The sequence below is a fragment of the Falco rusticolus genome, chromosome 6 (genome assembly GCF_015220075.1).
Source record: "Falco rusticolus isolate bFalRus1 chromosome 6, bFalRus1.pri, whole genome shotgun sequence".
In the NCBI taxonomy this organism is placed as follows: domain Eukaryota; kingdom Metazoa; phylum Chordata; class Aves; order Falconiformes; family Falconidae; genus Falco; species Falco rusticolus.
Window position 1 is genome coordinate 49,261,537 of NC_051192.1, and position 18,240 is coordinate 49,279,776.

Sequence of the window (18,240 nt, forward strand, 5' to 3'; positions counted from 1 at the left end):
GTTTCAATTTCCAGGAGGAAAACTGTTTGAGTTAGGTTTTTCTGTCATCTGCTTATGGTACTTGGTAGCTAGTCAGAGAAAGGTATATGAATACCTGAAATAAAAGTAGAATAAGAGGCATTAATAAAGTCTGTATTTGCAAGAAACAAGTTTTTGTGATGACTAGTTCTTTCTTCCTCATGTTCTTCAGAACATAATTTCATTTTTTTCCATAATTAAGTGCCATTGTGTGCATTGTGACCTGTCCCACTTTTACACAACCATGGCAAGGGTTAAATTATGTATTTTTTAGATTGGAAGGAGGCATTGTGGCAAGACACACCCCTATTAACTCACTTATTGCTCATTAACAGCTGAAAACAGGGTTCGTAATGGAAACAAATAAGGTGCTCTGACCACATACCTCTCCACTTTTGTTTCAGACATCTTTGCAACCTTAATACAAGGTGTGTGCATACTTCTGATAACCTTTGAGCTATGTTACCACACCAGTTCTGTTACAGAGAATTGCTGTCTTACATGAGTAGAGATTTTTTTTTTTAATTTTATGATGAAAGAAACAGATTTATACATGACTGTACCTTCTTTTGTTGCAAATGCTGGAAGATAAGTAGTGAACGACAGAAGAATGAAGGGCCATCTAATAATTAAGTCGGTGAAATGCATCCTGTGATAATATAATTCTGTCATGAAAATTTGTGTGATACTAGGCAAGCAGCACGAATTAAAATCTGTCTGTGTCATGTTTTCCTAGAAGCAAGCTGGAGATTCTGGGATGTGATTTGCAAATTGTGTAGAATTCAAGGTACAGTTGAAGTCAGGGAGCGTTCAACGCTGTGCTCAACGGTCAGAAATGTTGAGCAATAGCTTTTCCCATTATTGGCACCCAAAAGTATGCTGGCGTGATGGATCTTTCTCTATCGTGATTTTCCGTATATAGAAAGGAAATAATATTCTTCCACTGAGCAGGTCTGTTTTGTAAATAAACTTACCGGTATTTCTGGTATTAATTAAGTGTATAGTGAGGAGCATGGACTCTAAGGAAATTACTACTGCTAGCATGGGGAATGAGCCATGTGCAGCAGATAATCCTTAGAGTCACAGTGAACAATGAAAAGAAGACAAAGTATTCAGCCATTGTTCTGAAAGTCTGTTCTGTGCTTTAATAAGCAGGGGCCCTGTGACTGTGCAGCTTGTTGTGTTCCAACTGCCGGTCCCAGGACTGCAACTAGTCTATATACAGCTGCTTCCCTCCGGCCTGCCACCAATTCCTTAAGTAAAAGAGAAAGAATCACTGTTTTAATACCAAGTAGTTCCTCCTGTCCTGATCTGGAAAGCCTAGGTTGAAGCACTTTTGTTAGTGCTATGGAAGAGTGGTAAGGCCAGCTGCTTCTGAGGAAGGAACAGGGAGGGAAGAGGAGATTTCACAACTGGGCGGGGAAGGGCTGCAGGTAAGGGAGAAAGCAAGTGGGTGTGTGTGTTGGGAGAGTGGGGAGGTAGGCTTGTGGTGTTAAGGCAGTGTATTAAGACTACAGAGGGGTTCCTAGAACTGAGATCAAGCCCCGCCAGGAGGCAGAATCAGATCATTCAAGCTGAATTTCAGAATTTGTACATGCTCAAGTTTTTATGAAATTGCATGTGCAATGGCATCTCTTCAGTTCTGTGTGACTTGGAAACCTTAATAACGCTCTGTTGCTTTTTGAGGTTTTTTTTGGGGGGGAGGTTGTTTGACAAATGTGTGGAAAATGAACTTGGAAACTGTTCTTTTTCTTTTCATCATATTCAGTTCTCAGCAGACAGCATACTCAAGATAATGAGAATTCTCTGAGGTCCTTTCTATAGAAGAGGAAGAAAAATTCTTCTGGTGCTGCTATTGATTTAGTTATACCGATGGTAATTTCCAAGACTGTATTTTTCTTCTATCCATGCCTATTTTCTTTTATTGGTATTAAACAATATTTTATGTTTGATGCTCGACCTAAGGAATGTGATTTGGAGCTGGATTGACTGATGTTTTTTCTTGTTGCTGCAGTCACATTTTTTTCCCCCTTTTTTTTTCTTACAGAAAAGATGAGTGTGCCAACTCAGACTGTGCATAAAGACAATGGGAAAACCATCGAGAATGTGGAGGAGCACAGCTATAAGCAAGGGAAAAAGATTCGAGATACCCTAAGGACAACAGAACGAGATCACAAGAAAAACGTGCAGTGCTCATTTATGTTAGACTCAGTTGGTGGGTCTTTGCCAAAAAAACCAATTCCAGACATTGATCTCAATAAGCCTTACCTCAGCCTTGGCTGTAGCAATGCTAAGCTTCCAGTCTCTGTGCCCATGCCAATACCCAGAACTGCACGCCAGACTTCTAGGACTGATTGTCCAGCAGACCGCTTAAAATTCTTTGAAACCCTGCGGCTTTTGTTAAAACTTACCTCAGTCTCAAAGAAAAAGGACAGGGAGCAAAGAGGACAGGAAAACACTTCTTCTGTCTGGCTGAACCGATCCAATGAACTGATCTGGCTAGAGCTGCAAGCTTGGCATGCTGGCCGGAGCATTAATGACCAAGACCTCTATCTCTATGCAGCCCGTCAAGATATCCCTGATATAATCAATGAAATCCTCACCTTCAAAGTGAACTATGGAAGCTTCTCCTGTGTAAAAAACGGAGCCAGTCTCAATGGTACTTCAGGAGAAGGAGTTTGCAAAGCAACACATGGAACTAGTGCTTTGGATTACTCAAGTTACCATGAACACCTCCATCGGCAGCGGGTCTCATTTGAGCAAGTAAAGCGGATAATGGAGCAGCTAGAGTATATAGAAGCACTTTACCCATCTCTGCAGGCTCTTCAAAAGGACTATGAAAAGTATGCTGCGAAGGACTTCCAGGACAGAGTGCAGGCACTCTGTCTATGGTTAAATATTACAAAAGACTTAAATCAAAAACTAAGGATTATGGGAACTGTTTTGGGCATCAAAAATCTTTCTGACATTGGCTGGCCAGTGTTTGAAATCCCTTCTCCTTTACCATCTAAGGACAATGACCCAGAGGATGAAGAAGTTGATAGGGAAACAGAAGTAAAGGAATCCTCAGGAACATGCACAGAGGAGAGTGATGGTGATGAACAAATCTCTGAGGAGAATGTTGAGGAACTTAGACAAGCCATCAAGAACAATTTTACTAATAAGCCAAATTTTGACTTTCAGGACCATTTTTCAAGGAGGCTTGATAGGCTTGAATCTGAGGATGACTCCACCTCTTGGGTTATTCCAGAATGCAGTGCTGAGGCAAGCTGCAGCCAACACTGTTTGACCTCTATTTACAGGCCATTTGTAGATAAAGCACTGAAGCAAATGGGGTTGAGGAAGCTAATTTTAAGACTGCACAAGCTAATGCATGGCTCATTGCAAAGGGCCCGAATGGCGTTGGTAAGGAGTGATCACCAGCTGGAGGTAGGTTGCTACTAGTGTAAACGGGTAACAGGAGTACCTCCCCTGCTGTATTGTTTCTGACTGAAACGGGAGGAATTGGGATCTTAGGAAAGTTACAGTTGTTTTGGCTTTTGAAAGATAGTGTATGTTATGATTAAGAGCCTACCTCTACTTCCATGGGAATGAATCTGTTGTTGACCTGATTTAGAATTTGTGTGAAGCACGAGCTAGTTCTCTGTTCTTTGTATTTGAAATGACATTTTTATGATAACATCTTTGCTCATTACATTTTCTAATGTCTGAAGCAATGTCAGAAAAATTACAATGGAAAATAAGGCACAGAAGTTGAATCATGAGAAAAAGTAGCAATGGAAGTGGTCATTGTCCTTTCCTTGCCTTCAAGACTGGATATCTTTCTGCAAGACACCCTTTATGAAAACATCACTATTATTTTGGGGTTTTCCTCATGTAAATGAATGAAGTACTGTGGTGGCACATTATGCTTGAGGCCAGATTGGATAAGTGAATGGACTCTGTTAACCTTGAAATCTATGTAAGCAAGTCATGTTAGCATGTTGCATTCTTTAGCTGGATCTTAGTTTAATTTTTTTTGTCGTTGGGTCATGGTATATTCTTAATCAAGAATGCTTGTGAGTTAATAAAAAAAAAATAATGAAATAAGCAGTAAATGAAGGACGGTAGCTGAAGTAGTGGCCGCTAATTCGTTCAAGGCAGAATATTGTTCCTTAATATAAACTTTACCTAACTTGTAGGCATCTTTATACTAGGAAGAACTAGTAGTAAGGTTTGCTTGCCCTCCTTGATAAAGTGGCACTGTGTGTGGTGCCTTACCATGGATTCTGGACAAAGGAGTTTCTTAGCCAATGTGCCTGTTCTAATATGGATACCACATGTGGCCTTTGACACATTGCTGATCTCTTGACTGTCACATTTGAAAAGAAACAAGAATTGTTTTATCTCCTTTGGAGGTTATGTTTTTAGGATGAATAAATTTATATTTATGAAGGTACGTATTTTGAAAAAGTTTTTATTCGTACTTTTTCTAGTGTAGATGCTACTGTAAAAAAAATGAAGCTATTGGTTGAATTTTTATTTATTCTCTAATTGATTTCAACTTGTATTCTAGGAAATTCTAAAAAGTCACATGCTTAAGTAAAACTTGCAGGTATCTGTTACAGTAATCAAAAGCATCCCCAAACCATATATACGTAGATAGGAAGTTCAGCTTTATAGATGGGCAGAAATACCTTTAAAAAAACAAAGGAAATAAAACATAATTTGGGGCTATTGAAAACTACTATGAAAGTATTTTTGAAATTTCCAAATACCTCAAATGTTTGACTTCATAAGGTTTCTCAAAACAAGTTAATGAAACACTAGTAGCTAGAGTCTTTACTGCAGCTTCACAGAATTAAACTTTTTGGTAAGTTAGCATTGGATGACTTGTTTAAGATGTAAGGTTCATCTTTCCTCCTGTCTTCTCTATCTTTGTGACTTTTTTGAATGTTCGTTTTCAGTAATTATTACATTTTCTTTGGAATATTGTCCTCTTTTAAGAATTATGATGAAAGGTGAATGCTGTAAAATTGTGAACTTCTTTCCTGCCCTCAAATTAAAAAAATGCTGTCAAAAAAGGAAAATTCTGTTTGTCAGAAGTGTTGTACCTGCTGCAGCAAAAGATGACATCAGAGTAAAATAGAAGAGATGGTTTTGAATTGCTGGGTCTCTGCATCTGACAGTACTCTGAATGTAGTGTCCTGGTTTTTTTTTTTAGTGCAGTCCAATTTGATATCTGTATGCAGCCAGAGCTGCTAGTATTTTGTTAATCTTTGTTACTTCTGTTACTTTTATATCTTGACTCTGTGTTTGTGTATTACATACACTTTAAAATCTCTGGACATAACTTTCATTTCTGTTGTTACTTAAACACTGTCTTTCATCTAAAATGTGTTTTCTGGATTCTTCTACTGTATGCATTTTAATGCTCATTTCATCTTAAATATATGTAAATGTTTATACAGATAGCTGGTTTTAGCATTTTTTTAAAATACAAGTTTCATTGGTCATGGGCTCTGATACTTTAACAAGGCTCTAGGTGCTATAGAGTCTGTTTTGTGTAGAAGTTGTATGCGCTGATCCCTAAAGAAAATGACTAGTATTTCTTGCTTTAGTTAGGTGTTACTTTAGTAGAATAGTATTTAAGCCTGTTTGTTGTTTAATCAACTGGCTGCGCTTTTGAGTATGGTTTTTATGTATGATCTCAATAAATGGCTTGGACCTTGTTTTCTTGGTTTTTTTTTTAAGAAGTATTTGGTAGTCACATGAAACATTTTAGATTGGGCCCACTGAAGATTAAGATTAGTCAAACTGAACAATATTAAATTAGGTGTCTAATGCTAAGATCTCATGTCATATGTTGTTATCCTTAATCGTAGGAAATGTAATAATACATTTATTCAATTTCTTTGTTTATTTTTGCTTATAGACTAGTTCTTTAATACTTACCTAAGAACTAAATTTTCTAGTGCTGTACTTGCATCACAGTGAGGATTGTATGTTTTAAATATTTTGTTGTACTGTAGAAGTGTAGTATTTTCATGATCTGTTATTAATGAAAACTTCTATAAAAACCTTTAGCTCTGGTGCTATACATTTCTTTGTTTCTTTTAGAAAAGAGTTAGTAAAAAGAGGACATTTATATAGCATCTAAGAAGATAAGTTCTTATACTGTATATCAACTAGTGGTTCAACTTCAGCTAAGCTAGGTATAGAGGAAATCCCTGCTCGTGCATGTTTGCTCTTTCTGTGTAATGAGCTAGTGGTTTTATAAATTATGTAAGAACCTGCAGTGCATAATGTGTTTTGTGTCAACGTTGGAGAGTAATGTATATGCTATTCTATGCCCCGTGACAGCCAAGAAACATCACAATATTAAAACCCAAAACCACTAAACCCCCTGACTTTGTCAGTAACTGCAATTTTGTGTGGCTCTTCTGAGAAAGCAGAGCTTGTATGACACTGTAGGCACAAATGTAAAAAATGTGTGTGTAGATGTAAAGGAATAAACAATTTCTTTTTTTTACTGTCTGCTAGATACTAACTAAGCTTAAAAGTGGCTTAATTTTTTTAACTTTCTAGGTGGTGCTTTATCTTTGATGTAATTTCTGGTAACGTTTTCCTCTCCTTCGCAGTGGTGGTGTTTAAATGTGGTACTGAGGAAAAACCTAAAAAATGCCAGTTATGCCTAATATATGAAGGAAGGTAGTTCAGGTGTCATAGAAGCTGTGAAATGAGGATTAGAATAAAGCAAACTTAATCTGAAACAAGTCTTGTCCTTAGCTGATGTACAGTGTGTTATCTTCAAGAGCTGCACACAGATTGCAGTCCAAATTTTCTTCCTAAATTAAACACCAGAGTGCCTCCATGTACAGCTCTGCTTAGCATATTATCACAAGATATATAGTTTAGATATCTAGGATGTCTATTTCAGATAGTTTCAATTATTTTGTCTGATTATAAATGCCATTTCATTTAAATGTAAATGAAAAATGAGTTTATTAACTGAAAACCAACCAGCTTGACCTATCTTCCTTTTTTAGTTTCAGTTTCAATTTCTTAACATCTACCAAAGTTCATAAGTTATTTTTTCAATAATTCTGTTCAGTTTAACTAATGACACTTTCTTAAATACTGCATTAGTTTACAGTGTGGAGTTTTACATAATATACGCCCTATAGATTTGAAAAGGAACAAGGTTACTCAGCTGATGTAGTCAAGTACACATTTGTTTCTCAATACAGTTGTCAGTGTAAGACCTTTTGATTTGTTTTTTTAATATATTTTGAAATTCTCAAGTATTGTATCTTATAATGACCTGACTGTATGTTCCGATATATTAGGCTTAACTTGCATGTTTATCATAACATAACTGAAACAGCAGTTTTTTCCTGTGTAGTGAGAGGTGACCTCCAGCTTTAATGGATGCTTTAGTCATTTTAATATTGAAACATAAAATAAGAGATTTTGTTCACTCCCAAGGGTCCATAATTATCTTCCTCAGCCTGGTGATCCTCAAAAAAAAAAAAAAAAAAAAAAGAAGTTTAGCTTTAAAGACAAAAGAGATAAATTGAAACTTCTGTGGTTGATTTGCCAGTTAATAGTATCTTACCTTTTAAAAATGGGCGTTTTTGCATGCTACTGTAAACAAATGCTAAATCCTAAATAATTTAAGGATCCTTTTCATGATACCTATTTCTTGTTATAGTTTTCAGAATTTCCAGATCCCATGTTGTGTTCAGATTATGTGCAGTTATTAAATTCCCCACCTTGTTGTGAGCAAAAATGCAGCACTGTGTCGTGGGAGGAGCTGAAATCCATGGACTTACCGTCTTTTGAACCTGCATTCTTGGTCCTTTGCCGAGTCCTGCTCAATGTTATCCATGAATGTCTCAAGCTAAGGTTGGAACAAAGACCTGCTGGGGAACCATCTCTTTTGAGTATTAAACAGGTTTGCATCAACTCTTTTTTGGTGTTTGGTGGTTTTTTTTATACCTATTTCCTATTTGAAATAACTTTGTCATTTTGTTATGGTAAGGTGGTCAGTTTAAAGCGGATTAGTTGAAGAAATGACAATGTATAATTATGTAATAACTTTTATAAATAGTCTTATATTTCATATGGAGATCTATTTTTTTGCATAGTAAACAACTGGTCATAAATACCTCTCTGATTTAGACTTCCAAAACAAAACTGGTGATTAAAGAATTACCAGCCAGCAAAGAGAAACAGAATTTGTTCCATTTGCAGTGTAAGTTATATAAGCTTGTCCAATATATCTTCCTCCATTTGGGTTTCTTAGGCAGTGTATCCAATTTTAAGGGTCTGTATATTTCTTTTCTTTGACTTGATCTTTTCTTCTTTGCAAACGTAGGACCTCTGCCAACATGTGGTGGTCACATAGTGAAAGCTGTTGAAGAAGAAAAACAAATACTTAAAAAATATTTCTTTCCTAGTATATTGTTTTATATAAATATACATACTTTTCATTTAAAAACATAAAAGTGTGTAAATTTCCTGTGGGTAGTGACCCAAGACTATCAGTCTTGTCACTGATTGAGAATGTTGTATGAGGATTTATTTTCTGGTGGTTATCTAATAAAATGAAGGCTTTTTAGGTCAATGCCATTTTTCAAAGTCTAGTCCAGGACATACTAAAATTGTCTGAAGTAATCTCCCTGCTCCCTGGCAATCATGAGCAGATCAGGATTTTATCAGGTGGTCTTTAAGGGTAAACATTTAAATAAGCTCTTGGGCTGATTATGACTTCACATTCCAGTTATCTGCTGCTCCCACATCAACTGCTAAGTTACTTTATGGTCCCAAATAAATTTCAGTCCTCTCTGTTGCCCACCTTCCTCCTCTTATTTCACCCCTTCTTTTTCTTTCTTTGGTATACTAGGATTTTAGGTGTCCTAATATCCAAAAGCATGGTACCTACAATTTCAATCTTAAGAGTCATAGTTACAGTAAAATATAGTATAGCATACTGTATTGTAAAGGACAATATATCCTTTTTTTTTTCCCCCAGAGACTGGGGCTGGTTTTTTGCCCTTACATTTTGTATTCTCCTTGTGAACTTCAAGTTAAGTAAAAATGACACTTTCTTCTTGGAAAACAGCATGTGTGTTACAGACTGTTTTGATGATGTATACTGTCTTGCTAATTATACTGAAAAAATGAATTCAAGTCAGCAAATGCTTGCTGTCCCACGCAATATTTCTGAACAGGCAAAGGAGCTGTGGAGTATATTTCATAAATAGATCTATTTGTTTCCCGAAGAATTGTAATGCCTAAAATCTTGAGCAGGCTCAAAACATAGTCTAGGGTCTGTTTTGTGCTAGTGTTCTGCAAGTCTAGGGTGTTCTGCGAGTTCACAAAGTACTACAGAATTACAGAGAAAAACAAACCACCAAAAAACTCCAGAAGACTTTATAAACTTTCTAACTTCCTTGCTGTAGAGTACCTGTGTGACCTGCCCTACCTGCTCTGCAGAATATAATTTCTTGTACAAACTCCCTAAACAAAAAACAACCCATCAAACCAATAATATGATATTATTTTCGGTTTAAGCTGCACATTCTTTAGTGTGCTCATTATAGACCATATTTTTATTTGCCTCTTGCCTTGTGAGTTTCAGTTCCAAAAGTTGAGACTTAAAATGAGCACTACAGAGTTTTTTGTAAATCCTATATCCTGTTATTCAATAGCACTACACATCACTGTAAAGCAGTATTATTTAAACAAAAAACAATCACTATTTTTAATGAAGTTTTGAGGGTTGTTTTTTTTTATTTTGAATGGACAAATGTTGCTCTGCAAGTTTTAGAAGTGAACTTTGCTTGTATCTGTAAGATATGCCATACTAGATGTTAAAGTTTTATGGATAAGTGATATTGCCAGTTCCCATTTGTCTCTGTGAATAATGGGTAGTTAAATACCAATTTTAAAATATTTGAACAAGTTATGTTTTTCCTTGTGGATCCAAGACAGCAAAGAGCGCACATTTATTTTTAAATATGTGACATGTTAGGGATATAAATGTGTAATTCTTGTATTTCTGCCTTATAAAAAACTTTTTTTTCCCCCACGGTTTTCAACTAGCTTAGTAAGTTTTAAACTACAGAGTTCAAAATATTACCCATGTTTCCCCTGCACACGGGGAAGCACAGAGTAACATGTTCTGGCCTGTAAAAGAATCCAGAAACTCTTGTCATATTAATAACATTATTGTATATATTTTGCTTTCATGCCATTATAATTTCACATACATTGAATCCACTACATTGATATATTATTTTGCCAGGATAGCCATTAAAAGCAAATTTTTAAAAGCAGATTAACCAACCAACAATTCCATTCCCACTGACCCTTCGCATGAATCCTACTCCTCTTCTCATACTCTTGATTTAATGAAGTTGTTGCTCAGAAAATTAGGGCTTGTCAGACCTGGAGACTGATGATAATTTCAGAGGAGCAGTCACTTAGCACTAGTAGTGGTTCTGAAGCATTTGTTAGTGCAGGTTTGAAACTGTTGGTGCTCTTTGTGTACTCTTGTGTCTGTGGTTGTGCAAGTTTCTTCAAAGAAACAAAACCTCTGAGCTTTCAGGGAGGGCTGACAGCTGTTTGGCCAAAAGTGACCACTTTTTCAGTTGAAAAGATAACTTTCCTCATGTTAGCCTTGCCCAGGGAAGCAACAAAAGAAACACTAACTGCTTTCAGGTCTGGCATGTTTTGAGAGTGATCACCTGCCCAGTAGATTGATAATCCTGTAGTAAAACATTTCTCATTGTTCTGTAAGCATCTGCCAAACACATTGCCTATTATTCCTGACTTGCTTCCATTTAAACTGCTGATCTGATGATTGTGAGCCCTCTTGCCCACTTCTGAACTTACCTATCCAGTTAGTTACTTGCTGTGGCCCTGGGCAGGGATCTAAAACATCAGCTTCATCTGCGTTTACAGTTCTGTGGCAAATGGCATAGAATCATACGATCACTTAGGTTGGAAAAGACCTTTAAGATCATTGAGTACAACCCATTAACCTAGCCCTGCCAGGTGCACTACTAAAGCATGTCCCCAAGCACTCCATCTACACCTCTTTTAAATACCTCCAGGGATGGTGACTCAACCACTTCCCTGGGCAGCCTGTGATAGAAAATGAGTCACATCTTTCCTGCCAGCATGTAGAGCATGTATTAATTTCTAAAACCTGTAGAAATTATGTAGTCATAAGCTAACATACTTAGACAAACTGGACTGGTAAATTAAGCTTTTACTTCCCAAGGAAATTTAAGAGTAATGTCTTGACTGATGGCACTTTTTGGTTTTTTTCTCTTCAGCTAGTGAGAGAGTGTAAAGAGGTTCTGAAGGGCGGCCTGTTAATGAAGCAATATTACCAGTTTATGTTACGGGAGGTGTTAGATGACTTACAAAAGATTGATTACAACATTGATCCTTTTGAAGAGGACCTGCATAAAATGTTAATGGTAAGCTTCAAAAAGGACAAAATATTTGGGGTCCTAGTAAGTGTACTGTTAGTCTGAATACTGCTAATAGAAATCTGTTGTCCCTGTTGGGTGTAGGTCTTGCCAGTTTTTTTGTTGTACTACTTTAACATAATTTTATTGTTTTAATGGACTTGTAAAGGTAACAAAGTAGCCATTGCCATTTTAGCAATGATTTTAGCAATACTGATTTTTGTTTACTGAACAGTGCTACAATGTATTTGTAAATTGCTTGTATTTACAATACTGGTTCATATATAGAACTGTAAATTCCATATGTTTAAACTAAACTTTTAATAACCTTTCAGTATTTAATAAAAATACATACAGTTGTTTGACTAACATCATGTCTTAATATCTTTGTATTGTATTAATCTATTAATGATACCTTATTTTTTATGTGTATTTGTTATGACAAGTTAAACATGACAAAGTATTTTCAAGACAAACACTTGGCATCTGAAAGATATTAAATGAAATATTCTTTAGTAAATTCAGTTTAAATTACTGTTCCCTTGGATGTGACTTGATTGTTACTGTTTTGCGAGTTGCAGTATTCTGAGGGCAAGAAAGCCCGCCAAGATACACCTCAAAAACTCATCACTAGTGTTTTGTCAGCAGAGCTGTTGCTACCATCTATTGTTGAGTACACATGGATTTTGCTGTTCCATGCTATTCATTGCCTACAATGGTGAAAATAGACAGTTTTACCTAAAGTTTCTTATGCTGCATGCCTGCTTTCATTTCCACCTGAAATTTCTAGAAACTTCCAGCAGAAATGACCTGGCTAGATGAAAGGAAATGGTTCATCTTCTCCATTTTGAAATTCCTTACCTGTTTGGTTTTTTTGGGTTTTTTTTTTTTTTTAGGTGGCTGTAGCTGTAGTGTTTTTGTGCTTTGAGGCACGAGCTTGAACTTCAAAAGCAGTTTTAATTGTATAAGGATTTTGCTTTTTGTAGGTCTTGAAAGGGGTGGGTATAAGACTATGTAAATAGTAATAAATGTATTAGACTTGAAAGAATCACAGTTTGTGCCTGTTCGGAGTTGCAGATTACTGTAGCACTAGGGGCACTGGAGAAAGATTGTATGAATGGTCAGGGTTGTCAGAGTAGTCCTGCAAGGTGCAGGAAGTTGGACTGGGTGATCCTTATGTGTCCTTTCCAATTTGAGATACTCTTACGATTCTAAGATTGGGACAGCTGGGCAAAGAAAGCTGAAGAGATGATCTGGACTGAAAATAGGGACAGGGAAAACTTGTATGCACTCTGAAGGTTGAGGCAGGATTAATGAGGCATGGAGAGTTGAAACTTTGTCTTTTCCTGTGGACTCCTTGTATTCACAGGCAAGATAGCTAAGAAGAGTACTGGAAGAGGAATTAGGCTAAGAGGGAAAGGTGAATTAAATAAATGGGGCAAGAATGGGGCTACAGCTTGAGACTATCAAAGCACAGTACCCACCTAACCCAGAGTAGAGTTTTAAGGATTTCCAGATATACTTTGCTCTTGTGAGATCCCACCTGCAGTACTGTGTTCGGCTCTGGGCCCCGCAGTGTAAAAAAGATGTGGACCTGATTGAGTGGGTCCAGAGGGGGGCCACAGATGATCAGAGGGCTGGGGAGCCTCCACTATGAAGACAGGCTGGGAGAGCTGGCGTTGTTCTGCCTGGAGAAGAGAAGGTTCTGGGGAGACCTTATAGCAGCCTGCTAGTAACTAGAGGCGGCCTACAGGAAAGGTGGGGAGGGACTTTTTATCAGAGAGTATAGTGATAGAATGAGGAGTAATGGTCTTAAGCTAAGAGAGAGTAGATTTACGTTAGATACTGGGAAGAAATTTTTTACTGCGAGGATGGTGAGGCACTGGAACAGGTTGCCCAGAGCAGCGGTTGATGCCCCATCCCTGGGAGTGTTCAAGGCCAGGCTGGATGGGGCTCTGAGCAACCTGGGAGGTGTCCCTGCCTGTGTCAGAGGGGTTGGAACTAGATGATCTTTAAGGCCCTTTCCAACCCAAATCATTATATGATTCTATAACCTTGTCATAATTACAGTGTGGTCTGAAAATACCTGAAACCATTAGGAAGGGCCTTAACCATTTCTAAGGAGGGACATTGATTGATGGTAGGGATTACTGAACTAAAACAAATTGCAGCTCATTTTTTGCATTCAGTATGATCCTGAAAGGCAGATGTATGAAGAATTGTGCTTAACTGGTTTTTTATGTTGGTTTAAATCAATAATTAAATAAAGGTGAGAGATAGATGATGTAAAGGAACACAAGGTATAATGTAGAATCTAAGAAGCCTGTTTGTTGCACTTATCCAGGAGGATATGTTCAAATAAAACCTTTTGGAGTAATCCAGTTAAAAGATTTAGAGACTGTTTTTCAGTAATTTAGCTTTAAAAACTCTGACCACAGAGGGTATTCGCTGATACAATGGTGAATAGCAGCACAGCAAGCAAGGTAGTGATACTGTCAACATTTTTAGAAAACTATTATGGAGTCATAGTATTTAATACTTTAGTAGCACTTGCTACTTCCCAAGCCATAAATTGGACCTTTTGTGTGGAAATATGTAGCTCATTTTAAGTCATAGCCAATGAAAAGTGTTGTAGAAATATTTTCTACAAATTGTATAGTGTTGAGGTTGGTCATCGATTTGAGACGTTACAGTCCTTGATTACAGGTTTTGTAGCAATTTCTGTTTAAATTATCTCTCCCCGTGTACAGGTTTACTTTGATTATATGCGAAGCTGGATCCAAATGCTACAGCAGTTACCTCAAGCGTCTCATAGTTTAAAAAATCTTTTGGAGGAAGAATGGAATTTCACCAAAGAAATAACTCCTTATATAAGAGGAGGTGAAGCTCAAGCTGGCAAACTGTTCTGGTAGGTTTTATTTAATTACTGTGCTTATGGTGTTGATTTGTGCCAGTTACATATTCAAGTCAGCAGTTGTTCAGGGTTCCCAGTCTGGGCTTCTTGAGGCCATATACGCAGCTGTTAAGTCTTTGTGATTTTGTGGATTATTACAATGACTGTAGCTATAGGATGCAGTAAGTGCAGATTGCTTTTGCTCTGGCTATAACAGTAACGACTGCTTCTGTGGAGAGTCCCCGTTCCTGCTGGCACTGGGCACGCAGAGTAACTGAGGGCCCCCAAGATGCTGCTTAGTTCTGCAGGCAGACTTGGCAATGTGTCTTTTTTGCATTGGACAGAGTAGGAACTGTAAGGTGCTATGCTACCTGAATGAGATTTTGAAGTTCCACCATTTGTGTTGCTACAGTGATATTGCAGGAATGCTGCTGAAATCTACAGGAATGTTTTTAGATTCTGGACTACAGGACAGTTGTGATGAATTTTGGGCCAGTGCCGATGACAGTACTGCATCAGATGAAATCAGGTATTAAGCCCTTCAGCTTAATAAAAATAAACACGCTCATATTTCTATACCCCTGACAGGTACATACTGCATTTTATTTCTTAAAATGAGAACCTGGTAAATCCAAGACTCTGTGGACTTTATTGCTGATATTTCTGTGTGCAGTAGTAATGACCAATCATTTTGTTTGTTTGAAGTCTAGTAACCTTCTTTTTAGTTCAGGGTATGAGAGATTGTTTATGTAACATTCTTTAAATTATTTTTTTATATCGTTATCAAAAATATACCTGTGAGTTCAATTTATTTCAGTCAGCTGCTTATAATTATTTATCTTTTCTGTGTTCTTTCTATTGACATATAGCTGTTAGGAAATAAAGATTATTTACATATATAAATGCGATATGATTTATTAAAACATTGTCACTTCATTCTTATGACTGTTTCAGGAGGTCTGTTATAGAGACCAGCCGAGCACTCAAAGAGCTGTTTCATGAAGCTAGGGAGCGAGCCTCCAAAGCTCTTGGATTTGCTAAAATGCTGAGGAAAGTAAGTTAACAGTAGAGTCTCATCTTACATATATGCTTTAAAGAAATTTAATCTGAAAGCATGTTCTTTGGTTTTGTCATTACTTGTAGGACCTTGAAATAGCAGCAGAATTTGCGTTGTCAGCCCCTGTACGAGATCTTCTGAATGCTCTGAAAACGAAAGAGTATGTGAAGGTAAATTCAGTTTAGAGGCATGAAAGTGGAGTGGGGATGCTAAGCAAAATGTTGAAGGATATTTTTTGACATACTTTCAGTTTTCAATTTAAAACATCACGTATGTAATACGGAATTGTAGTAGTCAAATTATTTTCTGTACCTGTCTTCGTGTGAGTGAGAATGCTAGTCTATGTTTTGGGAAGTCAGTGTCCAATTCCTTGTCTTCCCAAAGATTCTTTTTGTGACTTAGGAAAAGCTGTTTTGCTTCAATTGTATTTACACGTTTGTGAGAGGGGAGTAATAACACTTAGTAGAGAGTATTATGAAAAATAAATGCTTTAAAATTTGAGGTGAACAGATACATCAGTAAATGGACAAGTTTAAACAGATAATCTCGAACTATGGACCTGCGTGTTTTATGCTTTTATAAAGCAACAATATTATAGTGGAGGTCTGTTCTAGCAAGCTTCCTTGAGAGTGTTAACGTTGTGAGGGACTGTGTTTTGCTCCAGAATAGCTGTTAGAAAACTATTGTACAACAGAAGTAGGCTAAGTTCGCAGTGCCTGGTATTTGCTGTACTATAAATTCCCACCTTTATGGTTTTGCACTTTATTCCTTAAAAACTCCTAGGTGTACAAGTCTTTACTGTAGTTTGAATTTAATTAAATCAGTTGCTTCAACAGATTAAATTTATTTGGATCTGCTGGTTTTTGTCTTGCCATACATTGAATATATATAATTCACAATTGGGAGATAATCTATTAACTTCTGCATTACAAAATTCTTGTTAGATTTGTATAAATGATTGCTGAAAATAGAAATTGGTCCAAGGAGACACTGACAAGTTTACAGGAGAGAAGTTCATAAAAGGTTGTTAAATACATGGATGAAACATCTGGCTCAGCAGGACCCTGGTCTGTGAATTGTTTAAGAGTAGGAGAATAGTCAGGTAGATCAGTATACGTTTACTTTTAAAAAACATTTTCCCCCAAATATCCACTCTTGGCTGCTTTGAGACACAATATTACATTTGGTACACCTTACAGTTAAAGATAGTATTACTGTTCTTATGCATGTTTTGAAGAAAAAATTGAATCTTGAGTTTGAAAAAATCTGTGTAAACACAAGGGTTAACTAATCTAGGTGGATTATTTGAATCTCAGTATTTATCCCTCTTTATGTATTACCTCTCCCCTTTTTTCCGCCACTCAAAATGACGCACATTTTGGTGATTAACACGTTATATATTGGCCCTCAAAAATTTAAACTCCCTGCATGATGTTAAACAGCTTTATCAATCAGATGCTCATTAGTTTCGGGAAACTATATTAGCTTTCAGTGACACCCATCTAGTTTTTATATTGACCTATAAATTATAATGGTTTTAATTATAAAATATTGCTGCCTAATGGTAAAAATGTTGAGTCCAGTGTGTTTTGTCTTGGCTTGATGACATCAAACTCTGAAAAGAGAGAATTAAACCTCACTATAGGTCAGTTACCTCATGTCAAATCAGAGGTATCAACTATTTCACTGTCTTCACAGTCTGATTCTGATGCCTGACTTGGTTAAAGTATTGTTACTAATGTGACAGATACAATGCAGAAGTAGCTCTTAAGTAGTATAAGTAGTATTTTATTAAAATAGAGCACTCTTACTGGGCTTAATTAATCTTTCATGAATAGTGAAAGAATATCTGATACTCTTTTAGCCATAGTTTTGCTTACTTTTATCTTTTGTAGCCATTGAGAAATGTTGTGTGGATTCTTAGGGATCCTGAAGGAATTTTATTTTTTTTTTTAATATTCCAGTCTTAAGACTTAGGAAGCACACATTTTTAAATTAGTGTTGACTAATTTACTTTGTAAAATATGTGTATATATAATTTTGTACTTACATATATGCATAGGTATAGTATGTATGTGAAATTAGACTTTTTTGTAACAAGATTCCTTTAGAAGAGTGCGTAGAAGGATCAATTGAAGGTGCAAGGAAAGATGCCACTGAAAGTTGGTGATTTAGCAGATTTCCAGACAAATAATTTCTTAAAATGCATTTTGAGTTTTTCTAGAAAAATGGCTGAATGCATTGTTTTGTGTGTATATTGTGCATCTGTTCAAATTGGAAGCTCTGTTCCATAAATGAGATTACATGTGTCTTTTATTTATTTTGTGTATCATAGAAAACAGTGAGATTCACTCAGTGTATTTTTATTTTTTTTCTACAGGTACAAATTCTTGGACTTGAGAATTTACAAGTATTTGTACCAAATAGTATCGCAGGGGAAAAGTCTCTGATTTTGCAGCTCCTCAATGCAGCTGCTGGAAAGGATTGCTCAAAGGATTCAGATGAGGTTGCATATGAGGCCTATTTAGTAATGACCAAACACGGTGATAAAGACCATGAATCAGATGACAGCTGGAGTGCATGGGAGGGTCAGCCAGTCAAAGTAGTGCCACAAGTAGAAACTGTTGACACACTGCGCACAATGCCGGTGGGTTTTGGTCTTGGTTTTTTCCCTGCCTGTGATCTCCACACTTACATGAATGCTTATCCTTTCATATTAACCACAGTAATTTAAGTGAGGCATGTGTCCTTTTATAGATAATTAAAAGTTAAATTCAAGGGTAAGATTGATTCTTAGTTGTGTTAAT

General features: G+C 36.6%; 1 protein-coding gene across 8 annotated transcripts in view; it reads left to right on the forward strand.

The window, feature by feature from the left end:
- The window catches only part of MAP3K4 (mitogen-activated protein kinase kinase kinase 4), a 76,482-nt gene that overhangs the window by 20,575 nt on the left and 37,667 nt on the right, over positions 1–18,240 (forward strand). For 7 of the 8 annotated variants that reach the window (XR_005105036.1, XR_005105038.1, XR_005105037.1 and 4 more), the window contains exons 3-10: positions 2,066–3,447; positions 7,712–7,954; positions 11,346–11,492; positions 14,234–14,391; positions 14,789–14,905; positions 15,331–15,430; positions 15,520–15,603; positions 17,814–18,080. Coding sequence is in view for 5 of the 8 variants with exons in the window: in XM_037392842.1 (XP_037248739.1) it covers positions 2,066–3,447; positions 7,712–7,954; positions 11,346–11,492; positions 14,234–14,391; positions 14,789–14,905; positions 15,331–15,430; positions 15,520–15,603; positions 17,814–18,080 (2,498 nt within the window). In the remaining 3 variants the exon portion in view is untranslated. The remainder of the gene's footprint in view (positions 1–2,065; positions 3,448–7,711; positions 7,955–11,345; positions 11,493–14,233; positions 14,392–14,788; positions 14,906–15,330; positions 15,431–15,519; positions 15,604–17,813; positions 18,081–18,240) is intronic. The other variant, XM_037392846.1, reaches the window with a different exon arrangement.